Source organism: Hylaeus anthracinus, unplaced genomic scaffold (assembly GCF_026225885.1).
Source record: "Hylaeus anthracinus isolate JK02 unplaced genomic scaffold, UHH_iyHylAnth1.0_haploid 11985, whole genome shotgun sequence".
Taxonomy (NCBI): Eukaryota; Metazoa; Arthropoda; class Insecta; order Hymenoptera; family Colletidae; genus Hylaeus; species Hylaeus anthracinus.
In genome coordinates this window covers 2265432-2283654 of record NW_026534333.1, presented here as the reverse complement: position 1 = coordinate 2283654, position 18223 = coordinate 2265432, and the positions used below count along the sequence as shown (strand labels likewise).

General features: G+C 33.1%; 4 protein-coding genes across 11 annotated transcripts; 2 read left to right on the top strand and 2 right to left on the bottom strand.

Moving 5' to 3' along the window:
• Window positions 1-378: 378 nt before the first annotated feature.
• Window positions 379-2884, top strand: LOC128887370 (NECAP-like protein CG9132). The gene is made up of 3 exons (XM_054143192.1): window positions 379-623; window positions 1125-1521; window positions 1605-2884. The coding sequence occupies exons 1-3, from the start codon at window positions 538-540 to the stop codon at window positions 1854-1856; spliced, it is 735 nt and encodes a 244-aa protein (XP_053999167.1). The 5' UTR covers window positions 379-537; the 3' UTR covers window positions 1857-2884.
• A 149-nt stretch (window positions 2885-3033) lies between these two features.
• On the bottom strand, window positions 3034-6899 carry LOC128887369 (tetratricopeptide repeat protein 17-like). Of its 2 annotated transcripts, none has more exons than XM_054143190.1 (5): window positions 6408-6898; window positions 4672-4975; window positions 4319-4579; window positions 4024-4176; window positions 3034-3920 (listed from the first exon to the last, which is right to left on the bottom strand). In XM_054143190.1, the coding sequence occupies exons 1-5, from the start codon at window positions 6689-6691 to the stop codon at window positions 3762-3764; spliced, it is 1161 nt and encodes a 386-aa protein (XP_053999165.1). In that variant the 5' UTR covers window positions 6692-6898; the 3' UTR covers window positions 3034-3761. The 2 variants fall into 2 exon arrangements, with proteins under 2 accessions (XP_053999165.1, XP_053999166.1); XM_054143191.1 differs by having other exon boundaries at window positions 3760-3920; window positions 4001-4176; window positions 6408-6899.
• A 372-nt stretch (window positions 6900-7271) lies between these two features.
• LOC128887211 (tRNA methyltransferase 10 homolog A) lies at window positions 7272-10881 on the top strand. Of its 4 annotated transcripts, XM_054142853.1 has the most exons (6): window positions 7274-7609; window positions 7713-7911; window positions 8048-8357; window positions 8464-8610; window positions 8667-8772; window positions 8831-10881. In XM_054142853.1, exons 2-6 carry the CDS (start codon window positions 7721-7723, stop codon window positions 9052-9054), a joined length of 978 nt encoding a protein of 325 aa, XP_053998828.1. In that variant the 5' UTR covers window positions 7274-7609; window positions 7713-7720; the 3' UTR covers window positions 9055-10881. The 4 variants fall into 4 exon arrangements, with proteins under 4 accessions (XP_053998829.1, XP_053998831.1, XP_053998828.1 ...); XM_054142854.1 differs by having other exon boundaries at window positions 7272-7911; window positions 8852-10881; XM_054142856.1 differs by lacking the exon at window positions 8464-8610 and having other exon boundaries at window positions 7272-7911; window positions 8852-10881.
• On the bottom strand, window positions 9864-18079 carry LOC128887210 (uncharacterized). 4 transcript variants are annotated; one of them, XM_054142850.1, is made up of 7 exons: window positions 17973-18079; window positions 13056-13371; window positions 11994-12119; window positions 11799-11895; window positions 11566-11716; window positions 11324-11452; window positions 9864-11221 (listed from the first exon to the last, which is right to left on the bottom strand). In XM_054142850.1, exons 2-7 carry the CDS (start codon window positions 13292-13294, stop codon window positions 10941-10943), a joined length of 1023 nt encoding a protein of 340 aa, XP_053998825.1. In that variant the 5' UTR covers window positions 13295-13371; window positions 17973-18079; the 3' UTR covers window positions 9864-10940. The 4 variants fall into 4 exon arrangements, with proteins under 4 accessions (XP_053998825.1, XP_053998823.1, XP_053998826.1 ...); XM_054142848.1 differs by lacking the exon at window positions 17973-18079 and adding an exon at window positions 13767-13879; XM_054142851.1 differs by lacking the exon at window positions 17973-18079 and adding an exon at window positions 13767-13879 and having other exon boundaries at window positions 9864-11194.
• Window positions 18080-18223: the final 144 nt, after the last annotated feature.

The window sequence follows — 18223 nt, the reverse complement described above, 5'->3', positions numbered from 1 at the left end:
AAGCTTCGGACAATATTTTCGCTAAGGAAAAAGTTGTTTCAAATCACCTCCCGAACCCTTTCAAGGTGTTACAACATTTTTGGGACATCCTGTATTGTGAAACGTGTTGGAATAGTACTTGTCCTATAAGTGAATAATCATCTACAGATTGTAAATTCTTTATCCACATTCTTTACACTGAAACGAATTTGTGTGCTTCATTGTCTCTCTTCTTTTCTTTAATAAGTGTTACTTAGTCGTTAGATATTATAAAATTATTTATATTTAGTAAATCGCATACATGAGAATTGGTCCCTTTTTACTCGAATTATAAGTTGCATGTGTTGCGTAGATGCAATGTGGAAGGCAATCTATTATCGCTAGTGAAATAATCTGTGGTTAACGGTCTTTGTGTGGGGATGGGAGGCGTGACTAGAGATAAAGTTATCAAATCACAACGGAGATTCGTCACAAAATATAAACGAATTTTCAAATAGCACTTCGTGGAGTTCAGCTCTCGAACGTTACGCGCTTTCTCTGCGATTTGTCAAAAGTACAATGGAAACGTATGAAAGTGTATTGCTTGTCAAGTCTGAAGTATTTGTATTTAAAATACCGCCAAGGTCAACGAATAGGGGTTATCGGTACGATTGATTCCTTTTGACAGTATTTTCTTTCGAAACATTTAATATTTTTGTTAGAACAGTGGGTGCAAAAGCATTGGTTATATCCGATATTTCTTACTCTTTCGTCGCGAGAGCATAATTTCGCATGTTTTTCGTCATTTTCAATCTCGTACGATTAATGTATCAGCAAAAGTTATGCCGGAAATTATTGAAAAAATAAGATATTATTGTTACATCTGGAACAAAATGCTGTCATATTTTCATCTCTACTATGCATCATAGACTTTCATAAAGGCATAATACCAGCTTATTAAATGCTGTAATTTTTTGAAATTTATGATAAATATCTTATAATAATGTACCTTATGTTAATTTTATTAAAAGAGGAAATGCGTTTATCTTAAATCAACATAAAAAAATATTACTTTCTAAATAAATGTGAATAATACAGTATGTATCTATTAATATTTACAATATAATATAAAAAATAGTAATCGTAGGTTTTTTACATGTCTATAGAGCAGCCGATTGGAATCTTCAAGAGCCGTCATGGACTGGCCGTATGCGTCTTGTATGTCAAGGAAATTCAATAAGTATAAAGCTTGAAGATAAAATGACTGGTGAGTTATTCGCGGAATGTCCAATTGAACAATATCCAGGACTTGCAGTGGAACCAGTCACAGATTCTTCTCGCTATTTTGTCTTGAGAATTCAAAATGATAATGGACGATCAGCTTTCATTGGTGTTGGATTTTTGGATAGATCGGATAGCTTTGATTTAAATGTTGCACTTCAAGATCATTTCAAATGGGTGAAAAATCAAGAACAGATAGAAAAGGAAAAGGATGAACCAAAACAGGAGTTAGATCTTAGATTTAAAGAAGGGGAAACAATAAAAATCAACATGAAAATTACTGTAAGCTAATTCAATTATTCTAGATATGCATACAAACTCAAATAATATAATTAAGCTCTAAAGTTTTTAATTTTAATATACAGAAAAAAGATGGCAGCGAAGTCTCTTCCAAAGCAAAGCAGCGTGCTGCTCCAGGTATAGGCTTACCCCCTCCACCAGGCGGTGTAAAAATTGCACCGCCACCCGCGAAAACTCCAACTTCGTCACCTGCACATAAACCTGTTCAGAGTCAAAATCAAACAAATTCGGAGTGGGGAGAATTTGCTAGCGCATCGCAACAACCTCCAACTCAACAACCACCGACAGTAGGGAATGCCAGTTGGGTGCAATTTTAACTTCTTACAAGTTGTATTAAAATTTAGTATAGCTGTGCTGTAGAATTGTAGGCCATGCATACATATATTAATTTGTATGTGATGTGTGCACATGTATCTTGACATGTATGCATATAGATTTCTTTTAAGGGTAATCATTGACAAAGATGTTTCTATGTATATAGCGAATTAACTACAATATTTTTAGAATGTAACCTTTACTGTATTATAGCAAAGTATTTACGAACTTCTATAAATTTTTGTTTTAACTCGGTTGTAAAATCAGTTATGTAGATTTTATTCATATACACAAATCAACAATCTGATATATGTTTCCGTTTAATCGAAAGAACATACAAAAGTAATTGAAATCCTAATAACATGAACTTCTCACTTAAGATGTAAAACACACTTGCCTGTTAAGACTGTTACTAGTTCGTGTTACAAGTTGAAGTAAGAAATTTGCCACGTATTTTTAATTTAACGTTTCTTTTTTGTCATTTGTATTTATTACCACTTATATTAATAGCAAAAAAGATGTACATACAACTACAATTCTCATTTAAATAAATTATACAAAGGAATGAGTATAATACTCATATTTTTTATATATGTAGATATGAGATAAGTTTAGTGCCTTGTACAAATTTGTCTTTAAAGGATGAATAACCTGAATTATAAAAAGCAGGTGGTAAACGCACTAAATAAATAAAGAATAATACAAATTTATAATCTTCAAAGGATTTAGTTGGCAACAGTTTTATTAATAGCATAGTTTTAAACATATATGCAATGAAAACGATCACAGTATTTTCTATTACATGGATACAATCTTTGTTAAAACCCTTAAAAGAGTATAAATTACATGTGGTGTATACAATCTTAGTTAATATTTGTTTCCGGTGTTTGTACATAAAACAAAAAACTAAGAGGCTAATACTAAGAGGAGGCCTAATTCTATGGTTGTTTAAAATTGTTAAATTAGGTATTGGTTTTGCACCGATTATTGCATCGATTTTGCAAGTTGAGAAACAAGATTTTATGTTGTCTTCGTTCTATCGCTCAGTTATATCCTCAAATATAAGATTTTTGTATTACAGTTTCGTAGTTTTAAGAATAACACTTTAAAAACTTATTTTACACTGATTTAAATTTCACTTAAATATTTTATTAATGATTTATTAATATTTAGAGAAAGCTTGTAAAAATGATGTGCTAGATGCATAAAAAAAACAAACAAAAGTAAAACATTGTTGTTTTACATTTAAATATATATTGTTATATATAAAGTAAGAAATAATATTATTGTATTCAATGAACATAGAAAATAATCTATATTCGAAACAATGAAAGAATAAATTTGTTACATATCTTTATTTGCAAGAGAAAGTTAAATGTTTCATGTATATATTAAGAATAATTATCTCAAGATGATATTACATCGTGAATTGCATAACTGTAAATTATTTACAGATGTAAACGTTAGATCTTTCCGCGTGATCAGAATAAGCAAAGGAATTACTTATATATTTTAGTGTCATTGTATATTGTAAATGATGCTAAATAACGTTGTTAATAATATCCACGTTAATATTTAGCACAACGACGAAAACATGTAATTCCACAAATTACATTCCGTTCTTAAATTATAATGAAATTATTACACGATATATATATATATATATATATAGCGCAGTTTTTTCTTGTTGCAGTGAATGAAAAATGCTGTTGTTTTCTATTGTATATTTTCATTTGTAGATATAATAAATTACATAATTATTAATACACTAAATAATTATTAAAAATCATATTACAAATAATACTTTGTAGATAATATGATAACAGCAACTGGAAATTTTAGTCTATCACAAGATTATTATATTATGCTGCGTATTGTTATATTATATTAATTTTCTTAGTAAATAATCAACAACGTTTATTACGAGTAACGTTAAGCCGTAGACTGCGCATAGCCATTGCGCGACTAAAATGACGCGGTACTGGACGTTGTAGTTGTCCATTAACTAGACTAGAATCTTCGTCGCATTTAACATTGCTCAGAACAACCAAAAGTACTCCAAGCACCTGCAAGATCAAACATATTATAATTACTCATACGTATTTATTTCACCATAAAGTAGAGTAATATCTATAGTGAAATGTACTTTTTGACCCTTATCTTACATACCAAACATATAATTATCAGTAATGTATAGATATGTATACTCGCAACCGGAAGTGACTCCACTTCTCTTAGACCTTCAGCTGCTTCAGAGAGGTCTGGTTTTAATTCCAGAGCATGTCGAAAGTGTATGGCTGCTTCCTGATAATGACCATATTCCTATCAAAAATTAAATTATGCATCTTAATGGTACTGTTACAATATTCTTTAATTCTTTTTATATACAGAGTAAAATATGCAAGATATTTTTTTTTCTTAGATACAATATTCTTCTAAATATGTTACTAGAATTCAGAATTACTTTGAATATTTGACCAAGCGTAAGATATTGTTCCCATGCATTCTGATCTGGAGGCTGCATTTCCAAAGAACGTCTTACTAAATACGTTGCATCGTCCAAGTATTGTTGAGCCAACAACACTCTTGCTAAATTTAATAAGACTTCTGCATTTTGCGGCGATACAGCCAGCGCCCTTCGGAAACATTCAATCGATCTTCGTGCATCTCCTTTTATGCGCCAAAAATTTCCTATTTGATTATAAAGTTGAACAGATTTCGGCTTCTATAGATAAAAATCAATAAAATACATTGTGGTCTTTACATCTGTTTACTTTGTTACAAGCGTATAGTATTTCTCTAATGGCTATATCATACCTCCCGTTTGGCTTTTATTAACCGTTTCCCCAATAAATCGATATCGATATCCGTAGTTTTACCACCGTTCTTTTTGAACATACGTATCACGTCAGGTTCTGGAACTAGTTTATGTTTATCCCTGTTTTCAATGCCAACCAAATTATCATAATGTGAACAATTAATAGGCTTTCCGCAATCTAGGACTACTTCTTCACACTGTTGACCAGAAGTACACGTTGCTTGATCGTCCGGTGCTTGAGACGGTAGAGGAAACGACTCGGTAGCGTTTGGTGTATCCTTCAACACGTATGACGAGAATCGTCTGCCAAGGGGACCAAAGTTAGGGCTTTTTTAACGCTGAAAGAACAGTAAGCCACACACAAATACTAACTACAGGAAGAAAAATAAAATTTTCGGATTAATTGTAACAATTATTCGAAGCAAGATCTAAAATATTAAAAAAAAATAATAATTACAATTAAATAAAATATACAGAAATAAACGTAGGTAGATTTCAATGTATTTTTTAGATTAACTAGAAATTACCATGTATTTGTGCAGTTTGTAAAAAACACTTTTGATTTCTCAATTTGATTATCTTCTTTAGGATTTGAAGACTTAATATATTCTTATATCTTACGTAATTTATAAAATAAAAAGTACTATTGCTGAACATGCACAACACTAACTATTATGTGTACACATACATGTGAAATAAACAGTAGTTCAAATTTAAACCATGCAATATAGACTAATTCTTTTATCTACAAATGTAACCATTTTTATAATGATCAAATAAATTAATAATGAAAATAGCATAATATCCAGAATAAGACACAAATTTAAATCCAAGCTATGATGTTAAATTTTGGATATCTTACACAAAAATATAACAGAAAAAATGTATGATTTTTCAAATCTCTTAAATATTTCAACAGTGTACTTATTATAATTTTGTAGAAATATCCCTAATTCTGATATTGGGACATCATAATAATTGTACAATAGGAAACATAAATGATTCACATCTAATATACAGTGAATCACAAAAGTATTCATACTTGTACAATGAATATTGAACATATCTAGAATTGTGATAGTCGTAATTTTATGACATCACCTTTACAATTAAATACATTTTCCAAACGCTTACATTTTATAGTCCAACTATCTAGTATATTTTATTTCAATAGTGTTTAAGATTTCCATTAGCTTATATTTAAACATTTCTTGACTATAAATTTCATCATTTTTTCCTAGTGCTGTTCATAAATTCTCAATGTCTTTACTCTTAAATTGCCATTGGGAATACTGTAAGTTTTCAAATAATAATTTTAGAAAATATTGAGAAAAACCCAGAATGCTTCAGGGGTATTTGGAATGAATGGAAAGGCATGAAGAACTTACTCGCCGCTCAATGTGTTAAATTTCTATATTTATTGTATTGAATTATTTTTCAAAACTGTGTATATCAATCGAAATCTTACTTAATACAGTATATACTTTTTATCGATAAGAATCCCATAACATTCATCCTAAAACAAAAATCAACCATTTGAAGTCTGCAAATGATACGGTACAAATAGTTCTGTGACTCACTGTAGTAAACTCCAGGAAGTTAGACGACAAACTCCGTAAGCATCAGTGATCTATTGTGTTCTGACAAATCTTGTATGATATCAATTTGATATTCTAAGAGAAGACATACCTCTCCGCTCTTACCCAAGATTAACCAGACTTTCATGGTTTCTTACCGTTCATGGTTCCCAGAAAGAACGTTTTTAGACTCTTGACAGTAAGGCTCGTGTTTTTCAAAAACAGCTGTTCTACTCCAAGTCTGTCCATTGCCGACGCTAATGCTACTCGCCAAGATATCGAATATAGGATCATCCTCGACTGTACTTGAGAAGTCTATTGTCTTAACAACTTTGTCAGCGCTGAGCCTCCACGAGGTTCTTGAGTTCGTGAGTTTTGCTTGGAGTATCAGAAAGCAAAACAGATAGCTGACGACGCGACCGTCGATCCCAATAACTTGCATCCTCCCGTTTTACGAAAACCGATAGTACACGTTTACTAACTCTGAAAAATCGTCTGCTTCTACTAAAGAAAGATTATATTGATTTTCATTCGGAAGACTCTTTTCTCTAGGTATTATCGAGCCACTGCCAACGTTTCCAGTTTACTATTTCGGTGTCTCTAGGAATATCAGATGTTCGATGAGAGCGTTCGAAAAAGTTAATGCTCACTTAGCTGTTCAGTGAGCGGAGTTTTCGGACCAGTGGCGCCATCGGTGGGAGAATGCCCAAGTTTGTAGTACCAATTAGTTCCTACTCTTAACGCTAGATGGCGATAGCGATGTCAGTAAAGTACGTAAATGGCGAACAACTAGTTTATAAGGAAATAATGAGATATATATATATACATATTTTGTAAAAGATATAATTGTGTAAAACTGATGTACACAAAGTGGAGCGATATGGAAAATGCCAATGCACCATAAATAAAACAAACAAATGAACAAGTAAATGGCGTCATCTAGCGTGAAAACTAGGAACTATTTATCGACTAACTTGGGCGTTTTCCCATCGATGGCGCCACTGGTACGAAAACTCGCTCACTGAGCAGCTAAGTGAGCGGTGGCCATTCTGGGAGCACCCAATTTCTTAATTCAAATTTTATATTACACGTTACAATCTATTTTTGAAAAATAGATCTATACATTTCAGTCAATGACAGTCATAAAAATACAGACGATATAGAGTTGTAATTATTTACAAAAAATAACTATCTTTGAACTTAATTTTTATCTTTGCTGTTTGAGAAAAATATAGCATACCAAACCAAAACCACTTCTACATACAAAACAATTAATGCGAAAGTTCGTCATTAGTTTATCTTGATTTATCCCGCTATAAACATAATATAAGCTCACCTTTGAACTCACCTGTCCCTGCTGGTATGGTCTGATAATGCGTGTATCGCAGTGCATTGTAAACAGATAACCCCCATAACCCCCTGAACATAAGCATCGTGCTTCTTATTTATTTACGAATTTTTAGTAAGGAACATGGAAAACGAAAAGTACACAAATAATATTGAAACATCTGAAACGAACACAGAACCCACGAATATTTGTGATAAGGAAACTTGTCATGATGCTAATCAAAAATTATCGGAATTAAATCCGAATATGAGTAAACGTCAGTTGAAAAAAGTAAAGAAAAGAGAAAAATGGTTGGAACGAAAGGATGAGAAAAGGTTTATTTTTCGATACTTTAATAAATATGTAGAAATACGTTAATTTCATCACATAATTGTAACTTTGTGTAAATTAGACAATGATTATAGATATTGCAATAACGAAACTACTAATGAAAATGGTTCTGTTTCAAAGATTAAAAGAACGAGAAAAAGCAAGACGAAAACGTGCATTTGCTCGTGCAAACAATATAGACCTTGGACCATCTAGGAAAGCATTGAAAAGAAGTACAATGGCAGATAGTAGTTGTAAAGTTGGAGTGACTATAGATATGTCTTTTGATGATCTAATGATTGACAAGGATATTGCAAAATTAACTAAACAGATATTAAGATGTTATACCTTGAATAGAAGGGCTGTCGCGCCGATGCAATTTTCTCTTACCAGATTTGATGGAAAGTCAAGGAGTCACATGCAGAAGCATAATGGATATGAACATTGGGATGTATGTAATGTTTTTCAATGTACTTACTAGTTCATTAGGACATTTACATGTTCTACTGGTAGATTACTGGTAAGCTCTACTGGTAAAATACTGGTATATTTTATAGGTAAAATTTTACACAGAATCATATTTGGATGTTTATCCAAAAGAGAAAATTGTGTATCTCACTAGCGAATCAGAAGTCATTATCGATCATCTGGAACATGATTGTGTGTATGTTATAGGTGGTCTTGTTGATCATAATAGTCATAAGGTAAGCTAGGTCTTTCAATTTGTATAAATCTTCTTATATACTATTTACATTTTTAGGGGCTCTGTCATAAGGTAGCTGTACAGGCTGGAGTAAGGCACGGCCGATTACCTCTAGACAAATTCTTACAAATGAAAGCTAGAAAGGTTTTAACTGTTGATCATGGTAAGCCTAATCTACATATAAAATTAATAATCCAATGTAATGCACACAAATTTTTCAGTGTTCGAAATTTTGCTTAAAGTTAGCGAAGGAAGAACATGGCAAGAAGCATTTTTACAAGTGTTACCAGAAAGAAAAAATGCTCAACCCATTGTATCCTTAGAAGAAAGTAAAGACACACCAAATACTTGTAATAAAGAAGAAATTGTTTGTCATACAAATGGTATAGTAGACACTAAAGTGAAAATTAATGATATTGAAAACACAGATCATATATGTAAATGATAACATTGTGTTGTAGACACAAAAGTCAATATAATATTGCATTGTACATAGGTGTAACTGTTGTTACAAATTGAATTTAACTTCCTTGGTATTGTATAATGCAAAATTTCGTATCAGAAGATTGTTTCATTTTTATAATTTTCTATTGTTATTGTCACATTACATATATCTATTAATGCAGTATGTTTTTTAAAAGAACATATGTTTATATTGATTAATGTATACATATACGTATATTGCTATTAATAAATAACATCTAAATGCAAAGAATTTTAATAAGGAAATGTAACTTTACTTTTAAATAAATCGTGTATTACGCGTACATAAAAATGTATAAGGGATTTAGAGTGAAGTAATAGTATGAATTTATACATTAAGTAATTTAAATAAATTAAAGATGTTTGTTTTATTGAAGGTAATTATAACAGATTTACTTTAAACATGATATCTCTTATGCAGAAGAAAAATAGGAGGTTAAACAAAAATTTCATATATTAATCAATTTTTCTCAAATTTTGCAAAAAAATTTTCAAAATATTCTATATTTTTGTACTATTTGTTTATATACTTCACTTACATTGACAACTTTAATACCAGTATAATGCTATTATCATGACTAGAAAATTGTTATTCGATTATTACGAAACAGAATGAACCAACAGAACTAATTAATTTAATTTTATCCTTAATAATTTTAGTTTCAATTATTGATACATATTGAAACTTATTTTTATGCTTCGTATTCAAATAAAGTGAAAACGTACAATTTTTGCAAAATTTGGGTAAAACTGATCAAATGCTTCGAAATATTAATGTAAACTTTTGTGTGCATGTATTATTAGTAAAACTGTATTTACATAAGTGGTATCATTTTTAATAGTAATTTTACAGGAAAAATGTTTTAATTTTGCCTGAAGGTAGTACTGCTTCCTGATTCACTTTTTTTGGTTATCACTGTGAAATTTTAGTGTCATTTGCAATTGTCATAATCAATTGTTTTAGTTTAAATTCAATCAGAGTTTAATTATGAGATCTTCGTAATAAATAAAATATTTAATTTATATTTTGTTTTGTATATGAATCGATCTGGAAAATGGTAAAATCACATCTGAGTATTTATGAAATATGAAAAACTGTTTTCAAATAGATCAACGTCTTACGTAATTTTTACAATATCAAAAACAGAGCTGATATTTACTATAACAATTTGTAATCGTTTCGTACCTGCTGTACACTGGATATCGTAATTTTTAACTTCTTATTTAGAATTTACAGGTAGTAAATTCTAATATATATACATATACAAAACGATTTCCATCCATGAAGGTCAAAGCGATATTTAAATTGACAAAATATCTTATTTAATTGATTTCTTTTCAACATTTTTTTTATGATACCCGAATTTTTTATATACACCAAAAATTTCGTACACGTACTACAGATATACTTAATTCGTCTGTATATCACCAAAAATAAAAAGTAGGGTGGTAGATTTCCATTTCCGCGTATAATATGTACAACATCGTAAGTATACTTTAATATAAGTATACACCAAGATAAGTAACTACTGAGAAGCTATCATTCGCACATAATCAAAAAAATCTCTAGTTCTAATCATACAGATTTTCGAAGCAGTTGGGAATCTAATAAAATAATTGACGTTCTTTGATTAGAAATAAATACTTTTCTCCAATAGTAGTAACAAGAATATCATCGTACAATTTCGCATAAATATTCACACGGTAAATTGAAGCAGGTTACTAAAATTTATGCAAAATAATTACTTTACCTAAACCATTGTCCAAATAAAGTGTATTTAAAATGATCGGTTGCGTTTAATTCTAGTCTGCATAATAATAACTTCACAGTTCACATGTCTGCAACTCTCATGCAACATCTAAATCATCGACTTCTTGACTATCAATTATTTCAAATTCGCTACTGCTCTCATCACTATGACTAATTAATTTTTTTGATAAGAGTGGTTCAAGTTCTGCTTCTTCTTCAGAAGATGATCCTTTCTCAAAATGACCACTTTGAAATTTAATACCGTCCACATCAGTTTCTTCAGCACTAAGTTCTAATTCAGAAACCTCTACACCGTCGGTACTTCCATCTTCGTGCGATGGCATTTTTAGACCTATAAGGTCTTCATCGTTAAAGAATTCTGTAGTCAAAAAACTTACTTATTTCCTTAGAATGATTAATAATAATAATAAAAAGATGATAATCTCTTTTGAAATAAGCTAATAAAGATAATAGATCATACCATTTTGAGCATCAGATAATACGCTTGTTGGTGTAGGAGATTGATCCCCTGATTCTCCTGCTCTTGTAAGAACCTGAAGATTGTCTTCGGTCACTGCTGGTAAAAATTCTTCAATTTCACTATCCCACTCTGCACAAAGAAATTTTTGGATTATCATGATCATTATGTATCTTAATATTAATAGCATTGTTACATTGTTAGCAAACTCAGGACCTTTTGATACTTAACGAGATATTAGTTACCTTTGTGTGGTACAATCTTATTAGGTAGCTTAAATAACAATGCGGGACCAAGTAGAATGCTCATGCATATCGTATATGCAAGAAGTATACCATTTATGGTACGACCAATAATCCATAGGCCCAAAGAGAGAGAACATGCAGCAGTGCAAAACTGAAACAAATAAGTATTAACAATATTTAAGTTTCTTATTTCTGTTTACATTATATGAAACATCCAATCAATGGAACTTTACCACTCCTGGTTGATCTTTCCTCAACTGCTTTAAACTATGAATCACTGATTTCACTTTTTTCCCTATCTTTTCAATTTGTTCTATTTTTGCACAGGATCTATGGACATATTATTCGTGTCAATCAAACTCATTTCAATGTGTAAACATAATTACTTAAATTCTGCTAAGCATAATTATTTAGATTCTGTTACTGACGTAGTTGTGTCCGATGCTCTGTTCTCTTTTTGAACTTGGGCTTCTAATGTGCTGTAACAGAGGACTACGACCAGCACAGCACTGCTGGCTGCTGCAAAGCCACGGACCTCGAGTACGATAATTCCCCTGAAAGGGGAATTTTGTTGAAATTGAAATCATTTTTTAATTAAATAACTATAACTAATAATAACATATAGAAGGATTATTATCGAATAAGGTATACGAATAGGAATCATTTTTTAAGTATAAATTTTTTAATTACAAGTTTGGTAAGAAAATTGACGTGTTAACAGGAACACGGTAATCTTCAATCGCGCGATTATACTTTTTAATTATCAACATGCACTGCCATCTAGGATAGCACTATGGATCTGGTGGGAAAATATGCTGGGAAGATGCAATTCATTCGACAAAGGAAACACGAAATGTCATGAATAAATGCAATCGTGGAAAAAAGGACGGCTTTAAATTGTACTGATTGTATCAATGAAAACCCATCAATGACCATTTTTATCAACTTATGTCTATAGTACGTGTAAATAACGTCATATGATCGACGTTTATCAATTCGCTTATTGCGAAGAAACACGTACAGGGAAACGCGAAGGATCGTAGCTCTCAACTATCTAGTGTTATTTACAACTGACATCAAATGCCGAAACACACGCTTCGACAAACCTTGACCCAGAAGGCGGATTATTCGCAAAGCATTAGAAGACAGCTGTTCCTATTAACGCGCGACACTTTCTTCGATGCACGAAATTCTTATTCGAGTATTCCTACTATTTAAACTGCTTTCGTAAAATAAAACACTTAGAAATTCTGAACGTTCAATTATACAATAAAAAAGTATATAAGCATATATCGCTCTTTGTTTAGCGACTGTGTTTAATGCTGCGATTTTTGTGCTTCGTTCAGGCAAAAGCAATGTTATGTTACGTATATCATTTTAATGCACGATAGAGAAACTATAATCGCGGAATATGAATCTAGTTTCGCAGATAAGTTGTAACGCTATAGCCGAGAAATGACGCACAGTGGTCCCATGGTAGACGAACTCACCAAAACAGTATGTTGAACACGATGACGACGGAGATACTATTCACGGAATTCTCCCAAAGAAGGACACTTTCCAGTATGCTACAGAACCGCTTCGGGGCTTCTAAATTGCATCCGACATTCCGATACTGTCCAACCTCGACGGGTTTACCCTCGTCCTCTACGGCCACCTCGCTTGTATCGCGAGGTGACGCGTTTCTCATCCATCGAAAATAACATGCCACTCTCGAAAGCCGTTCCATGACAGTTCCAGGTCGATGTTGACTGCTTTTGTCGTCCTAATTCCCGTTCTCCTTTGGCATGGTACACCCTCGGAAGACTGTGCGGGAGTATTTTTAGCGCGTGACAACGAGTAAGAGTTTTGAGAACGAACGAGCAACCGCGGGGGTTTCTTCTGCTTTGCCTCGAAGAACGAAGCGAGAAGGGGATATAGAGAGGGAAATACGACGGGCAGGTAGAAGCGAGAAGAAAGAACGGAAAGTGAGAGGGACAGAAACGAATATAAACGAAAGGATAGAGACTGAAGACTGTGACGAAGACTGACAGAGAACGAGCGATTAGAACGCCTAAGAAATGGAGAGGGAACGAACCACGGAGAAAGAGACGACCGACGAGAAAGAGGGAGAGAATAACAAAGTCGACCAGGGAAAAGATAGAGATAGACTGTACACCCTCGCGCTATACTGCGTTCGCCCTTCTCGATTTCGCGAATACCTTCTTCCGAGTCGTGGGCTTCTTTTGTCTCTTCTTATCGTTTGTTTGCTTTTTTTTTCGGCAAACACTAGTCGGTATCCTGTTAACGTTGTGTCTCTTACCGTGCTACTGACGTACGTACGCGCTCGAGAGCTATTCCATACCCTACCTTCGCCTACCGACACACGTGACACTCGCGACACGAGACGCCGTCGAACAGCGCACAACGTGCAATAGAACTGCGTAAATTCTTAAATTTTACTCGTGTTGACAGTGTCTGATACGGTACTATATCTCCTATATATACCGAATGATTCAATTTTTAACAGACAACGTAGTAGACGCAACGCGTGCCTTGAAAAATCACCGATAGTACGGTTTCGTACGAAATTTTCGCTTCAGGCATCGTTAGATCGAACTTACATTGAAAAATATACAGGGAGGTGATTTGAAACAATTTTTTCCTTAGCGAAAATGTTGTCCGAGGCTTCGTTATGGGGGCATTTCACTGTGAACGCGCAAAAAAAAGCATATTTTCAATAATTTTGTTCTCAGGAACTATTGCATAAAATTGAATGAATGTTTTTCTCTCTTAAATAATTAAGAAATGTAAATAAGAAATTTTTTTTTGGTAAAAAATATTTCGTCATTTATTTACAAAATAATATGCATGTGTGCAAAAGAAAAAAAGTTATCCGTTGGCGCAAGTGATTTTGGCTCTCTTGGTAATCTGAAACAGAAAATCGAAAAAGTTTATTAAACTATGTCGTCACATCTGTGGTCGGAACCTCCAAGTAGTTGATATTTTGATTTTTACTTACAATTTCATCTGATTTACGGTACAAAAAAAAGTGTTTCTCTCTCTCTCTCTCTCACACACACACACACATAAGAAACGCTGCCATTTTGTTTATTTTCGATGAAATAAATAAGTGGAGGTTTCGACCATAGATGTAACGACATAGTTTAACAAACTTTTTCGATTTTCTGTTTCAGATTACCAGGAGAGCAAAAATCACCTGCGCCAGCGGATACCTTTTTTTTCTTTTGCACACATGCATATTATTTTATAAATAAATGACGAAATATATTTTACCAAAAAAAAATTTTTTATTTACTTTCATTAATCATACCTTTAAGGAGGAAAAACATTCATTCAATTTTATGCAATAGTTCTTGAGAAAAAAATTATTGAAAATATGCTTTTTTTGTGCGTTCACAGTGAAATGCCCCCTTAAGAGAAAACGCCGACCAATCAGAGCGCGCGTATACTGTTGGAGCGGCCGCGGTAGCGAAGGCTACGTGCTAAGCGGCCGTGTCAATGTCCTTCGTTCGATGCACGTCGAGTCACTTGTTCGCGTATGAGCGCGGCCGCTAGCGCGTAGACTTCGCCACCGCGGCCGCTTCAACGGTATACGCGCGCCCTGATTGGTCAGTGTTTTCCGTTAATACAGGGTGTCCCAAAAATGTTGTAACACCTTGAAAGAGGTGGTTCGGGAGGTGATTTGAAACAACTTTTTCCTTAGCGAAAATGTTTTCCGAGACTTCGTTGAGGAGATATTAACGGAAAACACTGACCAATCAGAGCGCGAGTATGCCGGTGGAGCGTTGGCTCCGCGATAGGCGGCCGCGCTCATATGCTACCACGGCCGCTCCAACGGTATTCTATTCTCTCAACTGCTAGAAGGTGGTTATTAACAACGATTGGTAATTAAAATGACGTAGTGTGTCGAACGGTTTCACTTGTCTCGAATGTTTCGAAGCGAATTGTCGAATAGTTTTGAGCGAAACGAAACAACATAATGCAACATAATGTAAAAGAAACAAAAACAAATTACAGTCTATTGATGTTCGGACTGTTAGGAATCGGTGAATTGTGGAGGTCAATTTATATAAACTCGTGTTGTAGAAGCAGGGCCGGCGCAAGGCAGGTTCAGCGCGTTCGCCGGAACCCGGCCCCGCGTTTTAAAAGGCCCCGCGGTCTACGAAAATTACTGAATTAAAAGGCACCGATTTTGATTACCTTTTACAGATTGATGATACCATTAACAAATGGAAGCAATTTCTGCCGAGATGCAAGACATTTTTTTAGTAGCGATGATTAAATTGAAAGGAGTGACAAAAATCATCAAAGTATTATTATATAATATTCAGCTTATACAAAATATATAGCATTTGTATTGGGCTGTCTGGAAAGTCCATGCCGATTTTTAGTAGGCGGTACAGGTCTGAATATGTCAAATGGTCAAAATGCATCAATATTCAATTATATATGTCTTTGAATTTTTCTTAAAAGTAGGCATGAACTTTCCGGACAACCCAATAAATAAATAATTCCTCGTTGTAAAATTGAAGTGTAGGATTTGAATGTGAATTCAGGCTCCGCAAAATTTTTGAACTCGGCCCCGGTAAAGGTCACGCCAGCCCTGTGTAGAAGTCAAGTAGCTGTGTGCAGTATGCACGGCATCGAGTGAACTTCTGTTTAATTTTTGAGTTACCGTGGATTCATGAACTGGGATAGAGTTTCGATTTATACGTAGATGCCTCATTGTATCACGAAGCTTTATAACAAGTCTTTATAACAAAACATTTCGCATACATTTTTAATAGCATTGTATGTTATACAAGGTTACTGTTTACCTTTTTGCTGTACACAAGTTTCAAGTTTTTTCAACTGCGCGAAGGTAAATATCAGTGACGTCTGGCGATTAAAGCGACATACCGTGATTAATGGTTTTAATTATCTTGGTTTTCTTTTATTTTTTTAAATTGAATTTTTGTACAATTCAGTTTTATTCTTTAACGTAGAGGAATAAGACTTGTAGGATTTCGGTGTGTTCCTCGAAATTATCAAAGAAATTAATAACAATCTTTATTTAACTGTATCTAGGTGTGTTTTTCAAAATCGATAAGCATTATCAATTTTAATTTCCCGACAGTTATAAAAGAAAGGGAGTATTGCTATCGGTCAACACTTGACCTCATTGGATCTTTTGCATTTTTTAATGTTTTCGAGTGCTCTGAGTTAAAAAATGAAAAACTACACTGCGAAAGTAGTACGATAATTTTGCTAGCTTTTGTTACGACGGTACGCGAAGGATGTTTGCCCGTTTTTATTACGCGTTAGTATTTTTGATTATTGACAAGCAATGAACTTCAGTGAATGATAGCGAAAGGAAACGTTATCGTCTTATTCAGAGATAGCTCGATTTCAATTCACTTTATAAAATTCGATACATATAGAATGGAATGAACTTATAAACAGGAAAATGTTCCAGCTACAGGTCAACGACGCCAACTTGTTTTTTTCATCGTGCCTTTCGAATGGTATTACACCATTACCGTAATACTGTAGTTAAATTCTGTCCGGATAATAGCCCCTCTGCTCTATTCGTTCTTCTGATCATTTCATTCTACTAAATCGCGCGAGGTCGTGCTGTTTCAGGTTTTCACTTTTACCATATCAGTAACGTTAGAAATGGTTTGGGCGCCCTGTTCTTGTAAACTAGGATTCACGCGTACATAGAATCATCTATGTAGACTCCTATTGTTTATCAGTTTATTTCCATATATGGCATTGGAAACTAGTGAAATTTCTTAAAAATACTTAATTCCACGAATAATTTTGTACATGGAATTAAGGAAACTTCGGTAGAACATTCACGTATCACAATTTAACAAATTAAAGATTCTGACATTAAAAGGTTAAGGACATTCTACGAGCGACTATATCTTTCCGCAATTTAGCGAATTCTCAATCGAGTTGTATGATTGCATAAATTGCTTTATCACTTTGTGAGTCGATAAGTGGTATCTTTAAATCCACGTAGACAAATCATCTTTGTTGTTTTTGTGTCCATATAATGTTATATGAAATTACCGCGAAAGAATTAATAATTGATTCGTTAGTTCGTACGACAAATTACGTAACGTACTATTAGGAAATATACAATTATTTTTAGCAACGAGAAGTCAATTTCGATCGAATTTGTTATTGAATTTCTTAATTTTTATAATACATATTTCAGCTGTAATATTACGTTTTCGTTTAAGTTATTAGAATTTATTAGTAACGACATCGTTTATAAATTAATTATCTGGAATATTCTTACACGAATATGGTTAATTACATGTAGTTTGTATACATTTTATTTTTGTTATATTTATCTTTATATTATTTGTTTGCAATTATAAGACTACCGTTATGATATTATGCACTTTACATACCGTAGATTCTCGCTAAAGATAAAACTTGAACCGGATGCTGTCCACGTGGAAATTTAGCTTGTCGTGCAAAATCACGCTGTTTATCGGAAAATTGCTAGTGCAACACGTCATTGCACTACGCTCTAGTCGTGCGGCCAATTTTACACGCAAATTGTCTTCAGATGAACTGTATCGATAATCAAGTTTATGGGAAAATATAACGATATAGATAAAAGATGTTATTAACTTTCGATAATCAAATAAAATAGGAA